This window comes from Aptenodytes forsteri, unplaced genomic scaffold (assembly GCF_000699145.1).
Source record: "Aptenodytes forsteri isolate BGI_AS27 unplaced genomic scaffold, ASM69914v1 Scaffold20, whole genome shotgun sequence".
Taxonomy (NCBI): Eukaryota; Metazoa; Chordata; class Aves; order Sphenisciformes; family Spheniscidae; genus Aptenodytes; species Aptenodytes forsteri.
In genome coordinates, this window is record NW_008795523.1 from 3,514,678 (window position 1) to 3,534,836 (window position 20,159).

Below are 20,159 nucleotides of genomic sequence, written 5' to 3' on the forward strand. Positions count from 1 at the left end.
CCCCTCACGGTCCCTTACACCACCTGCCCCGCGCCAGGCCTGCAGCTGGGCCGAAAGCGCTAACTCGGTTTCCCCTCCCCGCGGGCTTCGGCCCGTGAGCCATTAGTGGGGGAGGCTCTTCATTCTTGGCAAGAATCCAGCCACTCGTAGCTGATCAGCGAGGCCCTGGCATGGTGTGGGCCTCCTTGTCCCCCGCTTGCTGGGTGCGGGGTAAGCTGGGTGAGGGGTAGCGGCTAGGTAAAGGCGTGCGAGGGTTTGGTGGGATCCTTCGTGGAGGGGGGAGGGGGGGAAAGCAGCTATACGTCGTGTTTTGCTTTGCTTTTTCTAAGGCTCCTTTAACGTTTCTTGGGTTTGTATTGCGTATTTTATTGTATTGCTTATAATAGTATTTGCTTTTTTACCTGGGTTAAAATTTGCTCTCAAATATAAATGATGCATCCCCCACGAGTATTTAAACAGGGAGCAGTACTTTTCTTGGATCTCTTGCTTAAGCCACCTTGTTCTTTATTTCAAATTTAGCTTTCAAAGGTTTTGGATCTGCCACCAGAAAATTTAATAAAGTCCATATCTGCAGTTCCTGTCTCCAAAAACCGGTACTGTTTACATTTTATCTCACAATGTTATGTCATGTTTTATTTTTTTCTGAAGTGCTTATTATTGCAAGACCTTAACAGGACTTTAGGGAAAAAGAAATACAGAAAAAACAAACCTAAGCTAATATACCAATGCAATTATAAGAAGATACCTAAATCTAATTAAATAGCTGTATTTTTTCAAACCAGCTCAAAACAAATATAATTGCTTTAAAAGCTGTACAAATTATAGGCAGTGGTTGAATGGCAGATGTGAAACTGCTTAGAACCAATGTGAAGTTATAATGGATTTTTTTTCAGTGTCCTGCTTGACAGTTGTAATGATGTTAGCAAGTAAATTACGTTTATTCATGAGCATAATTTTTGTTCATTCTGAAATGGTGTTCTCACCATGTCTACTTTCTGATTGTATTAGAGCAAAGGCAATATTTGGCCTTCTACTGCAGCTTTCTAAACATAGTGAACTTTCAGGTATCTGTGACTGGGTTACGCTTGGCAGTTAGACTTGTCATATGCAGAGTCAGCTTGGATCTGCCAAATCTACCCATCATCTCAACAGGGTTTTTTTTCCTGATTTTCGTATGTTCTTTTTTTCAGGCATGTTGCTGATTTCCAGCTTTCCATTGCTTCTGTAACAGAAGGCAGTTCTAGTGATTGCTTAGCACAAGACCTTAATCTTCAAGCTCAGAAGCTAGCTGAAAGGGTATGCTAATGCATTAATCATATATTTATGCAGTCACGAACTTACAGACTAGAGGTGTAACAGGCATCATAAGGTAAATATTATTCTTTGTCCAAGCATCTGTTTGGGTCAGAGTAGTTTAATGACTGGAGTACAATGTTTAATGTTTAGTGACTGCATCTTCACAGGGAATTGGAGAAGCAGTTTTAGTTAAGGTTCTTGCGAAATTATTGTTTTCAAATAGTTTGAGAGTAAATAATATTTGTGAGGTTAGGAGGGTATCTAAAGGGTATGCCATGGTCTGTACTGTTGCCTAAAACTTGAGGAAGAAATTGAGTCTGCAGTGGCTTGGGAAACCAAAGACTGCAAAATCCAGCACTAGAATGGCAAGGGATAAATTTAGCCTGTGGGACAAACAGGCCAGACTTTCAAATCCCTAACTGCTTGAAATTGAGGTTTCTTAGAACAGCTGCTTCTTCTTCTCAGGTGTGTTAGTCTGGGAAATGGCAGTAGCTGAAGTGTTAAGACTGACTACAGCAGAAAAAAGAAGCAGCATGCAAAACAAGGTGACACAGACAACAGAAGTGACACAAACCTTGAAGGAAGGGAAGGAAATAAAAACTTGGAGAAGTTGGTATGCATACAGTTGAACAAAAGTGGGAGCAGAAAGGTGATGCTGAGGTTTGAGGGATCATTTGAGCTGAAAAAAATAATTTACAATCTAAAAATACGTTGCTGATGCCAATGCAAAGGAGTATAAAGTAGGAAATTGTGGCAAAGTTAGTTGCAAAGAGGAGCTAGATTGAATAATGAAAATGCAAATGATTCTTCATCTGCATCAGAAAGAGCAAGCTTGAGAAGGAATCAGTTGGGTTGCTATATGATCAGGAGTTAAAAAGGACAAATAAAAACAGTTTTAATACTACTGAGAAGCTAAACTATTTCTCCATGTCATTCTTCACTGCTGAGATGTTGAAGAGATCCGTATCTTGGACCCATTCTTGTAACAGATGAATATTCTGACTCAGGTGAAAGAAGAACTGATGGTGCACAGATGTACAACCAAAAGTTCTGAAACAACTTAAAGATGATCCAGAACCATAAAATAATTCAGGTTGGAAAGGACCTCAGGAAGTTATCTGTTCCCATATCATCAGTGCAGGTTGTTGAGGGTTTTTGGATGAGGTTGCTGAGGACTTTTGAAATCCTGTCAGGTTTTGAAAGCCTCCAAGGATTTGACAGCCTCCCTGGGCAATCTGTTCCAATGACTGTAACGTCACCATAACAATTTTTTTCCTTGTGTCTAGTCTGTCACTTTAAAAACAGCTGCTGTTCCCAGTGTTTAGAAAGCTGCAAATTGTCTCTCTCCTTTATTGTTTGTGGCTCATTAAATAAACCTGGGACACTTAGCCCTACATCTTTACATGGAAAAGCAGTTGTAACAGTAAAGAAGAACAGACCATCAATATAAGCCCCAAAACTGAATAGGCCATGCTAGTTAAACAAAGGAAAAAAAAAAAAATCCAGTAATCTCTTAGGAATGTTTTTTGTTGGGTAGTGGATAAAGGAGATGCATTTAATATAATTTGTTTAGACTAGTCATGTCATCCACAAAGAAGGTAAGCAGCGTAGAAATTAGCAAAATATGACCACATATCAAAAACTAGCAGAGCGACAGAAAAATGTAGGCACTTACCAGTTGTTGTCATGATAAACAGTTGACGGAGTGCCTCAATGTTCTTAGTCACTTCTGAGGAAATAGGTTGCAATATTTGAAATACAGATATTTAGGTTAGGCAGAAGAGATGGAAATTTTTCTTGTTGACTAAAATAGCCTAAATAATAAGGCAATGTGATACTGAATGAAACATAATGTGCTCTGATGTGCTGAGAATTGTCTGTCAGAAAGGTCAGAATTGTCTTGTTTCCATGGGCTTTTGATTTCATCTGGCTGGTTGGTTCTTGTTTCATCTCTGGACCGTTAATTCCTTGCAGAGGGGGACATTGTGTTCTGGAGTTTTTATGCCCCTGTACAGTATAGTGGCATTCTGGTCTAAGCCTTAGGCACAGGGAGATCTGGTTACTAAAGAACCACAGGGCACTTGGAGGAGAGGTTGTTGAAGCTGTGGAGAGGCCAGATGAGCACTCATACTAAAGAGAGAGAAAAAACATTGAGTTGACAAATGATTAGAGAGAAAAAACATTGAGTTGACAAATGACAGATTATGTAGAAAACCTTTAGAAGAACAAATGGTACAGAGAAAGTCCAGTGGGAATTTCTGTTTTCTCTGCCCCATAAGTAAAAAGGACCTTTCATAAAATGAAAAAGTGGGAAATTCAGAGTCAATATAAGAAATATTTTTTCATGTATCTTGTGAATAAACATTGGAATTTGTTGTTATTGGAGCTTCTGAAGGTGAAAGAACTTTAAGGCTAACCATGATTTCATCTCCTGGTTAAGTTAGTGTCTAAGCCGGAGACCTAGCATGGGGGTAGAATTTCTTCTTCGTGCTGATGAGCTTCAGTAGGAATGTATAGCTTGCCTCTCAAAGATATTAACCAAGCAATCAAGTGATTGTGTTGTCTTTTATAGGCTTTTCATCCCCGAATGTATAGTGCCTCTCAAAGATATTAACCAAGCAATCAAGTGATTGTGTTGTCTTTTATAGGCTTTTCTCCCTTTTTTTTTTTTTTAGACAATTTCTTGGCTGTGAAAGACAGCTAGTTTAGTAAGAAACTCAACTCCGTTAGACAATTTCTTGGCTGTGAAAGACAGCTAGTTTAGTAAGAAACTCTCAAACCTGACAGGTTGAGATCCAAAACTCTCAGCCTGTGAAGAGACCAAAATTTGTGTAAAGAGGAGGTTGGCATTAGGGGTTGGGTGCCCAAATATTCCTTATGGGTTCAGAATTTTCAGAACATGTGCCTTATGGAAATTGTAAATTAATTTTTTTATAAATTGGCCTTTAACATCTTTATCTTGTATCACTGGATATTGCAGAACATTGTCATTAAAGTCAGAAATTTCAAGAAACAGCAGTCCAAAACTTCTGTCCTGGGTTTTCTTTAAGACATTGATCTTGAGATTTTTTTTTTTTTTTTTTTTTTTTTAATTAGTGCTGTCAGGTACTGTGTAACCTGTCAAATGTATCTCAGCTTTTGTGTGTACAAAGAGATCAACTACTGCTCCCAGTCAAAATAAAACACAGACTGTACACATGCAGGGACTGAAGTAAAACATACATTTCAGGCTGAGTTACATTCAGAGCTATTAAGCATGGATTGGAAATATTAAAATCATCCCTTTTCCAACAGGATTGATTAAATGATCCATTTGTGATTGCTTCTAACCAATAATAACATTTAATGTTTATAGTGGATTAAATTAATATTTATAGTGGATTGAATTACAATGTTCCAATTTACCTGTTTGCATGTAGAGTTTCTGTTTTGTTCTTTTAGCTAAAATGTGATGCTGTAGTGAGTGAAATCAGCGCTGGTCCAGGAACAGTGAACTTTACGATAAACAGGGAATTATTAGCAAGGGTGAGTACTATATTTCAGGTGCATTAAGGTAAAAATAAATTCCTCAGTATGAAACTATAGAATATTTACTGTTGTCTTAGAAAGGTGTTTTCTATGTAAAACTGTCTTTTGTAAGTTCTCCTCGGGGATCCCTGCTGCTGATTTGTTATGTAGGCCTAGAATTTGGAATGAGGCTCACAAAAGTTTATCCTTATGAAGAAACAGTGTATCTACCATTCACTGATAATCATAACTCCTCTTTTTCCTCTCTCTGCTTTAAAAGGCAGGCTTGGTGTCTGCTTTGAGTTTCTATAGTATACAACTCAAAAGTTTTGATCTTGCATGTAAAGACTCTTGTTTAAAATAGAAAAGGATGATTAAAAGACACCCAAAATAAAAGCATTTGATAGCAAATCTATCATTACATAATTTGCTTAAAAAAAAAAGAAAAAAGGAGATATATTCCTCGAAGTCCAATGCCTGACTGAACACTTTCTTTGTTAAACCAGTAACTTAATGAAAGGAAGATACTGCTCAGTCTGTAAGAGTAGTGTCTCAGTTCATTGTACTCTGTCTGGATTATTTGCAAGAGCTTCATAAAGATAAGTGGATGGCTGGTACTGTTAGACTGGGGACTGAATGAAAGCTTTGCTAAGCCAGTTCAACTAACTTGTGGAGCAAGCTACATTGTGTGGTTGCTCATGGCCTTAATCTATAGGCTTAGCAACTCTTGTGGAAAACCATATTGTGGTCTTAGACAATTAACCACATGTGAATTAGGGGCAAGAAATCATGTCTTGCCTAATTCTGGTGAAGCCCTCTTCCTATCAGGTCTTCCACTGAGTCACTTAGGCTTGTAGTCCTCTTTTCCTGAATGGTAAGACCATTTCTTGCGAATTGCTAATGCTTAGGCATGCCTATCAATCAGTTGCTTTATCCCTTTAATTTTTCATTAGCTATTTATAATCAATCCATCTTGATAAGAACATAGCAGCTGACTATTCACTGAAAGAGTAGTTTCAGTGGCAAATTTTATTCATGGGCAGGATTTCACAAGGTACTTTATCTGTAGGAATTCCACTCAGTTTAATGATTCAAGCAAAGCTATGTGTCTGGCCTAGTAGAGTTTTGCTGGAAAAAATGTGGAATTAGGACATGTAATTTTGCATTATGTCACTGAGGAGAGAGGAGGAGATAAAACCTAGCTGTGACTTTCACTGATACGGAGAATTGGTCTATGGGTAAATTTGATGATTTCTGTGTAAGCTTGCCTTCTTAGGTGCTGTAATAAGAACAGAATTAAAAGTTTTTCTGCAGGGGCAGTTCCGTTTTTTTTAAATTTATTCCGTATCTATTGCAGAAGAATTCTAAGGTGATTTTTGGAGGAGAAAAAAAGAAAAGCTTCCAAGGAATGGAATGAGATATCCACTTTAGCTCACATTGTTAAAGGCCTCTATTATCTTCAGGAAGTTTGTCCAATACATACAGCTTCACGTATTAGGTGTTGTAGTATGTGTGACAAACTGAAGTATGTAGGGCATGTACAGGGACTTACCTTGCTGTGTGAATGTATTACTGATAATATAGTCAGCATAGGATTCCTCTTCCCACAAACTGTTCAGGCTGTTGAGGAAACACTTTAAGGCATTTTACACAGTCTCCATACTTTCAAAGTAGACACACTTTCGTAGAGACCATTCACAGTGTCCTTACAGACTTGCAGGTGGGCGAAGGGAAGGAGGGGTGTTTGGACACGAGGATTGAATAGTTGGATTTCTTTGGCACTAAAGGAGTAGAAAGCAGGCTGGCTTTTTGGTGCCTGGAAAAACCTAGCAGTTTTAGTAGAATGTGAATGTATTATTTTTTCTCTTCCTGTTATAGACTTAAGTGACTTGGTAGTTCTGAGGTGGCTTAAATTCTTGCAAAAATCTCCTGGTTTTCTGCTTCCCCATTGTATATAGATGCTCTCTTCCAATGGGAAAGGAAAAGCGTATTAGGCAGAGGCTATTCCTAAAAAGCATTAATGAAGAAATACAGTGGACAGTGATGTAAACTGGAAAAAGGTAGAAACATTAATCTGCCTCATGTTCTAGGATGAACAGTTTAAATTTACACTACCAAAATTAGAAATAGCTAAGCCTCTTTTGTCTGTGTCACTTAAACCACTGGTTGATGTTTAAATATGCTGTTAGAGTTATGAATGACCAAAGGTTCCACAAGCTGTTGTTGCAGTCTACCTGCAGTGAACTGATGGAGAGGATTCTGTAGTAGTTGTTTTGTCTCTTACATTGGCTTTAGTGATAATCATGAAGACTAGAACTCCCGTACTCCTCTGTGAGATTTCCTGAAGCAAAAGAAATCTGTTCATGTGCTGTTCAGGTGACCTGCATATGCGTGGTAATGCTCATGCAGTCAAAGCTCATGGCTTTCTTGCAGGCCCTCAGTCACAAGGAGCGTATGGGAGGTCTGATGTGTCCCAAAGGGTTGGACCTACATGATCTGGCTGTGCTGTGCACAGTGAGTGTCCCCTGTATTCACACCTTGACAAAAACCTTGGATATAGGACAGAACTCCTAGGAATTTCAGAGAAACGGCCAAACTCCTCAAAGTGTGCCTAGATAAGATGTATTTTTGGGAAGCGGACACTTTTGAGAAAGCCCAGAGGTATAGTATGTAGCTTTTTTAATTAATTAGGAAAAAAAAAAAAAGCCTGTTAAGAACATTTGGCTGCACAATGAGGTAAATTCTCTAGTTAAGTTTACTGCTCATAAGCTCTCCTACTTTTTCATCCAAATCTATGGTCTAGTTCTACAAGGTTCTCATTTTAAAACGTGTTACCTGAATTAGGAGAGGTGAAGGTCCTGGTTAGAACCCTATTTATGTGAGAACTCTCATTTTACATCAGGTCACTGTTCTACCCACATTCTTGGACTTAGTTTCCTTTCCTGCCCACCAATTACCCTGGGGTTACTCTCTTGCCCTTTCCTGTTATGTAACTAAAAAATGATAAAAACTAGGCTTTCCACTTCCTTTTAAGTTTCCACCAAAATCAGCCTTGATTTTCACCAAAATCTCTGCCTATAATTTCCCTAACTTTTTAATTGATCAGATGCAGCTTTCAAAAGTTAATGGCATTTTCATCTGCATGTGAGATCTTGTTTGCTTGGCAGACCAGCCACCTAATTGCTAATGTGAATAAAGGCTGTGGGATCAGACTCTTGTGTGATCGGTAAACAGTTTTCCTGATCATGCTTTCTATTGTTGAAACATACTTTCTTTTTTTTTTTTTTTAATCTTCCTTGTGGTTTAGACTGTGTTGCAGCAGGTGTTGAAAGATGGCTCAGAGTATGGAGTAAAAAGCGAACTTTTCTCTACAGTGCCTAGACAAAAGGCAGTGATTGAGTTCAGGTAAGCGCGTGTGATGAGTCCTTTGAGCAAATTGCCTTGCCTGCTGATTGATATTTTGCCGATTGATATTCATTGCTGTAATGTATGAAGCCTATGAAATTAAACCATATTTACGGTATTATATTCAGCTGTATTTGATACTCCGTTATATTTGCCAAGCAGAATGTAAGTTATATTTAGGCAATTGAGGCTTTTTCCTAGAATATATTTTTGGTATTTAAAGAGTTCACGCCTCACACTGCCCTCCGCTAAGAATATTCTCATTTAGTGCATAATAGGATTCAGTTTTTAAGTCGGCTTATTTATTTTGTTATCAAGAAACATGATCTGAATTTTCAGCCACTAACCCATTTCTTTTTTCACCTTAACACCTTCCTCCCTGACTTGCTAAAGCAGCCAGGCATTTGTCTTGCTAAATCTTCTGAATTGCTGGCCCCAAAATTTCTGTCCAGTGCAATTTTGTTTACGGTCACCTGCTCATGGAATGAAAAGTGGCTGGCTCAGATCTCTTTCTGAATAAATATTTTTGTTCACTTATATTTCCTCTGTAGGCTTCCATAGTCATGGAAAGTAAGCACTTGGCTTTAATTTGGAGGGTGAATTTTCATAGCTGAACTTCCATTTTATTATCGGGGCAAACAGTTGTGGGTATAGGGGTTTTTTTTGGGGGGGGGCATTGTTGGTGGAAGAAGATGTGATTTTAGTTACTGATTCTTGTACACAAGGTCCCCTGTCCTGGTATCAGATTTATCTCTAATAAAGATATGAGGAGAATGATCCATATGTCCAAAACATGTAAAAAGTGAGAAGGTAGTGTAAGTCCTTTGTCACTAGTGTAGTTGGGTTTTGGGGGGGTTCTTTGTTGTGGGTTTTTTTGTGGTTTCTTTTTCCCTGTAACATTGGCTGTTAACTGATACTGGAGGAAAAGCTGGTTGGATAGGAAGATTTGCTATCCAGAACAGAAGCTCATCAGGGAATTTTAAGGGAAAATTGAAAATGGTGGGTTTATTTCAGTTCTTCTGCTATATGCATGAGTTGAATTCTTCTGACTTGGTGATCTGGGAGTCTTGTACACTGAACAAACATTATTTGTGAAAATTTGTTACAGCTCCCCTAATATCGCCAAAAAGTTTCACATAGGACATTTGCGTTCCACAATAGTAGGTAAGTATGCATTTAACTGTGTCCTAAAAGGGCTTCTTTGTCTTCCTGCTTCACTTGACAGGGCAACACTGCTAACCTTTCACTCTTCTAGTGGAGTGGCCGTGTCAGGCTCGACTTGCTAATTAAAAACCTTTCGCTCATTATGCAGTGAAGAAAAGAGCATCGTGTGTTGCTGGAAGATTTATTAAGTCACATGTAATATAGTTTTATGACTCTGAACATTAAATGAAGTAGTTTAAAATTGTTCTACAGAGACACCCAGGGCAGTTTTCATTGAGGTGTTATGAGAGTCCTTTGAATTTTAAATTTCCAATTTGCACTGGACTGCAGAGCAGTCAGATAGTTATGTCTTGGTGGCTGTCTTGCAAAAAGCTTGCTTTTATATGTTAATTACTTTATGCCAGTATTACTAACACAGTTGCTGTAATTTGTAATGGAATAATTAATAAGTTTATTGTGCAGTACTCTAGTGGCGTATGGAAAACATTATTTCTCCCTCCTCTCACAATAAAAACTTATTAGCAGAAGATCCTACAGCATCTGTGCAGCTAATAATGTATTAGTTTTTAATTATATTTAATGTATCATGTATAATTATTAATTACATAAAGTTAATAATACTGCCTTTTCATGGACTGATAGTTGAGTGAAATTACATATTTTGTGCTCTTTAGATTCCATTTCTGGATGCTTTGCTATAGAAAAAAAAACACTTTCAAAAATAGTTCTGTAGATCTGTGTTTGTCCAATAGTAAGTGAATGAATTGACTACAGAGAATGGAACTGAAAGTCATTGCAAGCTATAATATTGTGCTATAATAACAGAAGAAGAGAAAGTTTTCTGCATCCTTTTACATCAGTGTTGTAATTAAAAGTTACCCTTGAAGCACAGGAAAATAGAGGAAGGGATGGAGGTATTTCTTCTTTCTAATTCTATGGTTGTAGCTAAGCTCAGGAGAAAGATGAAGGGTTTTTGTTGTAATAACAGTTAGAACCAAGATATGCTTATGTGATATGGTAAGTTTGGAGCATATCAGACACATGTTGTGTTAAGTGCAGAGCTCGCTACTGCTCCGGCAGTATATAGAGATTCAGGACTTGATGTTCTCTATTTAATGACACAGTTAACAGAAGCTTGTGAATTTTGAGTACTTGCTTAACCTCCTGGTATGAGGTTGCCTGACTGTAGTGGGAATTATGTATACTGCCACATATTTGTGAGAATACAAGAAGACTTTAAAAAGTGTTTTTCATGTTCATATACTCTGCAGTGTGTGCATGCACATACACGTGTATGTTTTTATCACTGTTGTATGAGACACTTGACGGCACCATTCAAATGCACGGCCTTTCTTTTGCTGCTCAGAATACTATTGCTTTCAGTTGTGAAGTACTTTAGCAAATTCTGTGGAGTAGTTCATCTGATTGCTTTTCCTCTTCGTTTTGCATACAGATCATACAAAAACAGAAAACTGTTTTGTTGGGATGAGAGACTACCTACAACTGAATAATAATACCAATTTTGTTTCCTTACCAGGGAATTTTATAGCAAATCTCAAAGTTGCACTGGGACATGAAGTAATACGAATAAATTACCTTGGTGACTGGGGCATGCAGTTTGGTATGTTTTAATATTTGTTTCTCCTGTTCCCTTTTCTACTGTATAATATGGTCTAGGTTTCCAGTTTTTGCAGGCCCATTGGATTCACTCTGGGCTCATAAAGGGTAATATTGTGTTTCCATGCATGTAATGTGTAATTAATCTCCTTAAAATATTAACAAAACAATCCAGACTGATTCATCAGCAGTATGACCTATACTACTGTACAAGAAATAACAGGAGGAAATTTACCCAACAGTCCCTCAGTAGCTCCTCTCTCAGATTATGTATGTGTAATTTGGGCTTTATTTTTAAAGGGCAGTATAAATATTTTCTGAGTGTGCTAGTTATACCTTTTGAGCTCTCATAGCTGAAGAGACTTCTATTGCTGCCTCCAGACAAAATGCGTACATATTACCATAGCTGTTGCATGTCTACTGTGATACTGTCTTACTTATTCAGATTTTACATGTGTAACAGTTGTGGAAGAGTAAATTTGCCACACCTGTACGCACAACAATAGAATAATTGTAACAAAATGTATATTTTATATTTGGTTGTCTTTGTGCGTGTTGTGGCATTTTCTTTATCTGTTCTTTTGTTCCCTCTGGAAACTAGTTCATTATTCATAGAGCATAATTAACTTCCACAGCAACTGCATTTTGGCAGGTTGAGGCCTGAAGAGTTTGTATCTTTAAAGATATCCCAACACTTCCCCCAAAATAGTAAGTTTCCCTTTAAAATGTAGCAAAAGAGAGGTGTGTAGTAGAGAATGTGCAAGTGTATAGGCCCTAGAAGACTATCAAACTTGCATGCATGTGCGTTTGCATGCACACACATACACACTCCTACCTCTTCTGAAATGTCCATCAGACAAGTGAGGACTGAAAAATCCTCTCATATGAGGCCTAGCATGGCTTCATATTTATTTCCTGACCAGAGGTCATTTATGTCCGATTGCTGGATTTGTAAATATCCCTCTTATACAGCAGTTGACCCATGCATAGGATTCACAACTTTGTTGATTTCTGTTGTTAATCTTGCATTTTAAATTGATCCATATTCTCCTCCCCTTTTCTAATTTTCCCCCAAAAGCTGTTTCTGATGTATTTTTAGGCATTTAAAAAAAAGGCAGTCATGCCCACTTCCTCATTCTTGAAAGCTGCTACACCTGTGAAAACTACAAAACTCCCCCACATTTTTTGCAGTAGGTTCTGAAAACAGTGTCCATGTATTTATTTTTAAGTGGCAAACACAAAGTGCAATTTTTATTAGGCAGTCATTTTTGCTCATTCCAGCCCTTATGCTGCCCCCTTCAGTTTCGCTGGTACCGCTGTTTATGGGGACATCAATGCATCAATTTTATGAACAGAGCTGGGTTAAAAACTTAGCGTAAATACCCTACTTCTACTCCATTTATGTACTCAGATTCAGCAGTGTAGATAACGTAGCTAAAATGTATTCAGTTCTACCCATTCTCCTTCTAGAGTAAATTCCTGGGTTGTAGACAGTTGAGTAAAACATTCTTATGACTGTGAGAGCAGTAATAGAATATTTTTTTTTCCTTTGTTAAATTATTTCCTCTGCAGCTCGTCTTTCCTGACCCTGTTTCTGATCAAACAGTAGTTTATAGCAGAGCTTTGCTTCGCTTAGGATTTGTTTCATAGGAATTGAATACAGAATACAGAATGCGTTCACCTTCAGTAAATTCCATCATTATGTATTTCATTCATTTTTGCCCCTTAGACAAAATTTTATCACTATGCTATTGTATAATGAATGTGGCAATGACAATTAAGCATGAAATGCAGTGTGGTTAAAGGGCTTCTCAGCTGACCTCATTCACTCTGTCTTTGAAGATACTAAATTGTACTCCTAAGTCTGAATATCAGGAATTTTATGTATTTTAATACAAAGTTTCCTGAAGGTATAAAGATCACAATGCCTCTTACTTACATGTGTACCTGTTGTCCAGCACACTACTGTTAGAATCATGCTTTTGACCTAGTAGTTCCAACTGTTTCTTTCCAAATGGGTGCTCCCCTCTTTGTCTGGGCTGGCTCAGCTCAAATATATGACAGGTTTTATAACAACTAATATAGTCATGCTTCACAAAATTATAGCATAGGAATATTATTGTAATGGTCCTTTCTGAGAAGCAGTGCTATAATTAACAATCTGTCAGCATTTCTTTTACAACTGCTGTTGTCAGAAGCTTTAAAACATAATAATTGAAAACATATTTTGCTGAAACATGCAGAGAAGTCCTCAACCTCTAGGCAGTTTTGGGGCAGGTTTCTTAAGGTAACAAAGCTTATGCAGTCACACTGTCTGTCCATCTGTCTTCCTGTCACTCTGCTCCTAATAAATTTTGAACCCATTGGCCAACTTCAGCCAGATCTGACAAAGAAAAATGTTTCCAAGAGAACAAATGTCTTTTGGTATTGTGACAGTTGGCAGCTGAGTAGGGATAGAAATACAATGTAGTGCCCTCTGGGAGAGAAAGTTAACTTCTGTGTTTAGCCTGCCGGCTAACCAGTCAGCACATCTAAGTCAGAATCAGTCCCAACACATGCTGCGTTTGGCCAATAATTGATGAGTATAACAAGGGCTGGGGATAGTTATGGGAAGAGAGAAACGTGTGGAAGGATACGTTTGGGTTGAATAAAAACTGGCACTCTTGCCGGGGGTTGGAGTATGAAGCCAGCATTGAAAAGTGGAATGTGTAGGTACACTAATATCTAGGAGAGATCATTAGGAAATCAAGCTCTGATTGCTCATAAAACAAGCTGCCCTTGAAGAAACTCCCTTTCAATTGGATTAGACTCATTTTATTTCCTAAACCCTAACCTGTTTTTCTTACCTAAATCTGCTACGGCTTCTATCGCACTCAGTGTTTCCAAGAGGGAAGTTCTTGAGAGAGTGCTCTTTGTTTAGTTGCAGAGGGCTTTTCAAAGGGATACCTGCATACCTATTCCTCAGATGCTGTCTTCACATCAGTCCTAGTCCTTGTCAGCTCAGAGGAATGAGATGGCCTTAAAGGCAGCCTCAGAAAATCTAAGAGGCTTCAGAGTTAATATTGCTAGATTACTGAATGAGTTAATGGGCTCTTCTGATTTAGACAATAGGATTGGGATCTGGCTGTTGCCCTTTCAGATGGCTTTCGGAAAGTGCAGAAGCCAAGTCGGATATGTGAAAAAAGCTGCATATTCTCAGCATGCAGCAAAAGTTCCCTTGGAAATAATACATGAGTGGTATGTGGAATACCATATTGTGTCCCAGCTTCTATTGTCCTTGAAATGATAATACTGTTACGGGAGGAAGCAAAACAAGGAGTTTCGAGCATGTTCTGTTGCTGGACAGTTTCCACTGTGTGGCTTCTCGGTTACAGCTGGTTGCTGTGTAAAAGATAATTTTCTCTTCAAGTCCAGAAACACAAATTCCATTTATGAGGAATTGAAAAATCAACATAATATTTCTTACTAGTTTCTAGCTATTATAGTTTTGATTTTTTTCATGCAGTGGAATAATAGGTTATGCTTTTGGCTTGTTTTTGTAGCATACACCATTATATTGTTTAAAAATGTAAGGCATTTCTTTTATTACATACAATGTTAACACTAGACTTGCTTATGAAAACAACTTAATCAACAAAAGAATATAGTCTGGGCTGTTGTCTAACTCTGTATTTAATTGTTATTCAAGGCTTATTGGCTGTTGGTTTCCAATGCTTTGGCAACAAAGACAAGCTAAAATCCAGTCCTTTACAACACCTTTTTGAGGTAAGTTCGCAGAAGATCAACTAGGGACTTCAGAGGACAGTCCATTTAAGTAGCTGTCAATTTTGTACAGAATGGTATGTCCGCAGGGTCACGATGAGACTCATGTTGGATTTAAACTACCTTGCTTGAAGGACCAGTGCTAGCTTGGGCCACGGCGGCAAAGACAGTTTTCGCTAGGCAATGGCAGCAGAAACAGGTTTCATTAGGCTGAAAAATATGTCCCATAAGGGAGGTAATCATATGGATACTTAGGTTGCATTGATTGCTGCTACCACCACAGCCGGCTTGACCGATCCCAACTATCTTAACTGGGCATAGGTGACCACTGAGCTCACTGTAGTAACTGCAGTGGAAATGGTGTCTCGCATCTAATACTGTAGTATGTTGATTACCAAAGTTGTGAAAAGAAGTGGCATGTATGGTGTAAAAATCCTCTTGTTGGTAGTATTTTTAGAATAAGTAATATTTAATTTATATTGCTCAATACACGATTCACTATGGTTGGGGAAAAGGATCTTTAAAGTGTTTTGTATCTAATATGGAGCCTTAGCATAGATAGGTAAGGAGGACTTATTACAGGACTAATACGGTCGTTTGCTTCATTCAAATATGCCTAATATGATCTGAGTTAGTATTTATTTCTTCCTCTTTATCAGTTCCTATGTCACTCTTTTTTTCATACAATGCAATGAGCAAAAAAAGGTTTTCATCAATCTTTTGATACTTGTAAGTGATCTTTGGTTGACAGCTGTGCTGGGTGTAACACGCATGCGATACGTGAGGGAAAGTGACTTATGTACTTACCGCACAAATCTGACAACCATAAGGATAGGTGGACAAAATTTTCTGAATGGCTAATGTTCAAGCCCTCATCCTTTAAAAAGAAAGATCTCGCGTGTTAATGGGGCTTTGTCAGGGTTCTTGTGTGGCACTGTCAAGTGTCCTCTTATTACAAAGCTGAGCTGTGCTTCACCCTCTGAGCTGGATATGGGAACTATTGCTAATGCCGGTGTTCGGACAGTATGCCACAGGATAACTTTCGCATAAATCTGTTTACTGGCAAAGGAATAAACTGTTTGAATATTTGGGTACTCTACAGCTGAATACATATTAGGCAGATTGTTTATGTGGCAGAGTAGCTCCTTCTGAGTTTGCCAGCTTCTTTGACATAGATAAATTTTGTTTGCTTGTTCCCTCATCCTTGAGGCCTGCTCAATAAAATTGATACGTTCTCAACATGGAGGTGTTTTAGAGCTGTAGGACTGATTTAAAGAGATGACAAGAAGTAGTCATATTCTTGTGGTTGTGCATTGCTGCATATTATTTAATTTTATTTATAATTTCAGTCCATTCTTAGGATTTAAGTTTCGAATACTTGAATTTTGCACTAAAGCTTTGAAATACCATCTATTGCAGTAGCATGTAGGCTTTATGACCTTAAAAAAAATTACCTTCAAGTGTAGAGAACAGTATTCAGTCAAGCTGCAAAAGGTTCTAAAACAGTAGTTGTTTGAGACCAAATTAGTTTCTCAAATATATCTAATTTTTAACTGTTTGTTCAGCTGTATTCCTGGTTTATATCAAAAACTGAGACGTGTTTCAAAGTGGTGTTTTTTCTGCTGTTGTGCAAAACTAATCTTTCCTATAGTTCATTTAAAAAGAAAATTTCCATAGCACAATTTCTATATAAATAAATGTATAGACAAATGTACCTTTCTAAACCTCTTTGCACTCTCCATTTTGGTCAAGAATCAAATGCAAATATGCCTTCTGCATTATTTTTGCTTTATAACATCAAAGATTGGTGGAGTGGGATGTGTGAAGCTACTGATGGGGGAGGGGGAACATTGTTCTTGGAAAGGGTTGAATTTTCCCTCTACTTCAAATTTCTTTTTTGTGGCAGAACTAAGCAAACATTAATCTTTGAAGTTTGTCAGCAGTACTGCCTGTTAAAATCTCTAAAAATCTTGGGACATAAAAGGAAGGGGAAAAGTTCGAGAGTTCTGCTGTGGAAGTTTTTTTTTTTTTAATAGGCGGAACCCATTTGAGCAAGGTGTTGTTGGCAAACTCCTTGTCTGAACATTGCAGGAGTGAAGTTTTTATAATTATTTATTTTTTATCAAGATCACAATGATTTGGGGATTAAAACTCCCTTATAAAGATTTAAAAGTTAAACAGCGTTTAATTTTTCAGTGTACATACATAGTGTAACCACTACTTAGTTTAATTATTTTTATGTAGTACTTTACTTTTTAAAAACTTTTCCATGGGCTTTCAAAATGCTACGTATGGAAAGCAAGGAATCGTTGTCTGGGCAAATATTTGGCCTTTGGATATAAAGGAATATGTTATCATAGAATAGAATCATAGAATATCTCAAGTTGGAAGGGACCCATAAGGATCATCGAGTCCAGCTCCCTGCTCCTTGCAGGACTACCTAAAACTAAACCATATGACTAAGAGCATCATCCAGACACTCCTTGAACTCTGATAGGCTTGGTGCCATGACCACTTCCCTGGGGAGCCTGTTCCAGTGACTGACCACTCTCTCAGTGAAGAACCTTCTCCTAACGTCCAATCTGAACTTCCCCTGACGCAGCTTGATTCTATTTCCTCGTGTCCTGTCACTGGTTGCCAGAGAGAGGAGATCAGCACCTCCCCCTCCGCTGCTCCTCTTGAGGAATGAGGAAGTTAGACTGCGATGAGGTCACCCCTCAGCCTACTCTTTTCCAAGCTAGAGAGCCAAATTTGTTGTACATAGGTAAAGTTGGCTAATATAAGAGTTGTAATGCTTTTAGCAAACTGACAGTGCTTATGTGTGTGTCTAGTCAGATGTTGACATTCGTATGCTTGACTTCAGTCTCAGAGAGACAGCATGTATTGGTATGGGTGCATAGTACTATAAGTAAGTGGCTTTTGGATCAGAACTGGGGTTTTGGGGGGTTTTGAGCTTGTAAAAGATCCGAGTCTTACCAACTTTGTGGTCCTCTGAAGAAAAGTCTCTGGTTTAAAAGTCTGTGATGGTTTCCCTTTCATGCATAAATTAGTTCTTCCATATTCTGCTGCTGCAGTTTGTTTCAAGGTTATGAAGAGGATGATAGCGACAGCAGTAAGGAATTATGACTGTAGTCTTGTTTCAAGATAAGCTGCACGTTTTCCTATTGAAGTTTGGACTACTCATTCATCCTTTAAATAGGAAATGTGTTCCTTTAACGTGGCTTTAAAACTTTAACATTACAAATGTAATCTTTAAATGTATTTGTATTGTTCTTGTAGAACTTTGCTCTGCTTATTTTTATTGGAGGAGAGGATTATACTTCTTCAACATTTTCAGTGCCATTATATTTTAGGTGTATGTGCAGATTAACAAAGCGGCAGAAGATGAAAACACAAAAAAGCTGGCTAAGGATTTCTTTAGAAAACTGGAGGAACATGACGAGCAGCCATTGTCACTTTGGAAACAATTTAGAGACTTCAGTATTGAGGAATACATCCGAATTTATAAGGTACAAATCATCCACTGCTGCTTCTGTGTTGTTGGTAAAATGATCTCTTTTCTATTTGTTGCTCCATCAATCTAATTGACAGTGCACAGCACCTTTTCATCCAAGAGACTGCCAAGCAGTGAACTGACTTAGGAACAGAGGTTGCTGTAATATTGTCAATTCATTGCCTTTCTAGTAAACTTTACAGTGTTGTGGGGAAGATGTTTCTAAATAAGCCAGGTTATGCCCCATTCTGTTTGGAAAAAGCATGGTAGTTGATTTAACATCCAGGCAGACCGTCACTTTAGTTGCTGACAGCCTAGATACATTTTGTTTAATGGAGTCCATGTAATTGACCCTTTGACTAATTCTCCCTTCTCACAAGCCCTGAAACTAGGAGTATGGTGCTAGGCAACAAAGCAAATCAGTGTTAGATAAATACGGCTCAGTTTTGCTTTATCTTTGAAGTCAGCAACAACCCACTAAATTTAACAGTTTCCATGTAATAAATTTTATTAGGAGATAACTCTGTTTCACACTTCTCATCTAATGTTATAATGCAGAGCTGTGTATGTTGCATGTTAAATTGAGTGTAAGTAATCATAGCAGCAGGAGTTTACAATAGTAATCAGTGCATAAGTTACCTGCAGGTTGAGTTGAGCTAATATACAGCCATCTGTTGCATACTGTAATCTCAAGAATGGAGCCTGTGTCTGCTGTTTCGTGGGAGATGTTTTTGCCACTGACCACAAAATGAGTCTTATGAATTTGGGAAACAGAAGTGAGATACGCCTTCTGTCACTGAATCCAGTCTCTTGGTATTAATACTACGTAATCTTACTCAAGAGTCCGTCTGAAAACCAGCTAGTGTTTTTCTTTCCCACATTCTTGCAATGAAATTCTGGAATGGGTGTCCAGTTTTGATGGGCTTAGACGTTTTTTTCTAACTCGCAGCTCCAGAGAATTTGTGACTCATTTTATACCACTTCCTTCTAGTATTATTCTTTACTTAAAATTGTGCTTTTCCATCTCCTTTCTCTTGATGTATTTGTAGAAATTGGTCATGTCTTCTTTCATCCTTGATTGCAAAGTTAAAAGAGAAGTGGCCTGCCCCTTCCTCAATAATCCCGATAACCTGGCTGTGCTTTAATTTCTTCCCTGAAACATACAACTGGATTCATGCGAAGTACTCTAAGTTAAGATCTCCTAAGTGAGACACGGCCTTGATAATTCTAGTGGAAAGTTGACCTGTTAGGGTAAGTGGGTATTGGACTGTGTATGCAGCTTCATCATGATGGTCACTCATCATTGATCACATGATGACTGGTACAGCTAGATCTTTCTCTCCCAATTCCTTTTCAAACTAATAAGTATCGAGCTGATGGACTGTCAGCTTTGTTGCCCTCAGTTAAAAACCTTGTCTTTTGTACTATTACATTTCACCCAGTTTTGACAGTTAAGGTCATCCTATCTCTCCTAGGTGTACCCTCAGCCTTCCTAGTAATGGTGATTTCTGTGTGCTCAGCAGTGTTTGTGAGCAGCTCCTGCTTTTTTTTATTTCTTTTAGCATCCGTTTAAAATAGGATTGGTTTCAAGTCTAGGTAACTTCTCTGCAGTCCACTGGTTTCGCCTCCAGCACAGCAACCTCAGATTTCTTGTACTAATTGCTCTCCAGTTTACTCCTAATTTCTCATGAACTTTATATCCAACACTGTATTAAACTCAGGGAGATTAATTCTAATGCAGAAATCAATTAAATCAAAATCCAAACAGCCTTTCCTTTGAACAATGAAGTGACATTTCCTGGAATAAAATTTATCTTTGGACTCTATTTGACCTGTGACACAGACCTATCATCTGACTTAATTTGAAGAAATGCTTAGCCTCAATCTAACAATGTTTCCCTTCTTTGATATTCTT

General features: G+C 38.0%; 1 protein-coding gene across 1 annotated transcript in view; it reads left to right on the forward strand.

The window, feature by feature from the left end:
• The first annotated feature begins 53 nt into the window (after positions 1 to 53).
• Positions 54 to 20,159, forward strand: part of RARS2 (arginyl-tRNA synthetase 2, mitochondrial) — a 41,353-nt gene continuing 21,247 nt past the window's right edge. Inside the window, exons 1-9 of the mRNA XM_009281948.2 lie at positions 54 to 203; positions 520 to 593; positions 1,191 to 1,296; positions 4,738 to 4,821; positions 8,111 to 8,208; positions 9,317 to 9,372; positions 10,910 to 10,993; positions 14,678 to 14,754; positions 18,105 to 18,260. Of these exons, the coding sequence (XP_009280223.1) occupies positions 171 to 203; positions 520 to 593; positions 1,191 to 1,296; positions 4,738 to 4,821; positions 8,111 to 8,208; positions 9,317 to 9,372; positions 10,910 to 10,993; positions 14,678 to 14,754; positions 18,105 to 18,260 (768 nt within the window). The 5' untranslated portion in view covers positions 54 to 170. The remainder of the gene's footprint in view (positions 204 to 519; positions 594 to 1,190; positions 1,297 to 4,737; positions 4,822 to 8,110; positions 8,209 to 9,316; positions 9,373 to 10,909; positions 10,994 to 14,677; positions 14,755 to 18,104; positions 18,261 to 20,159) is intronic.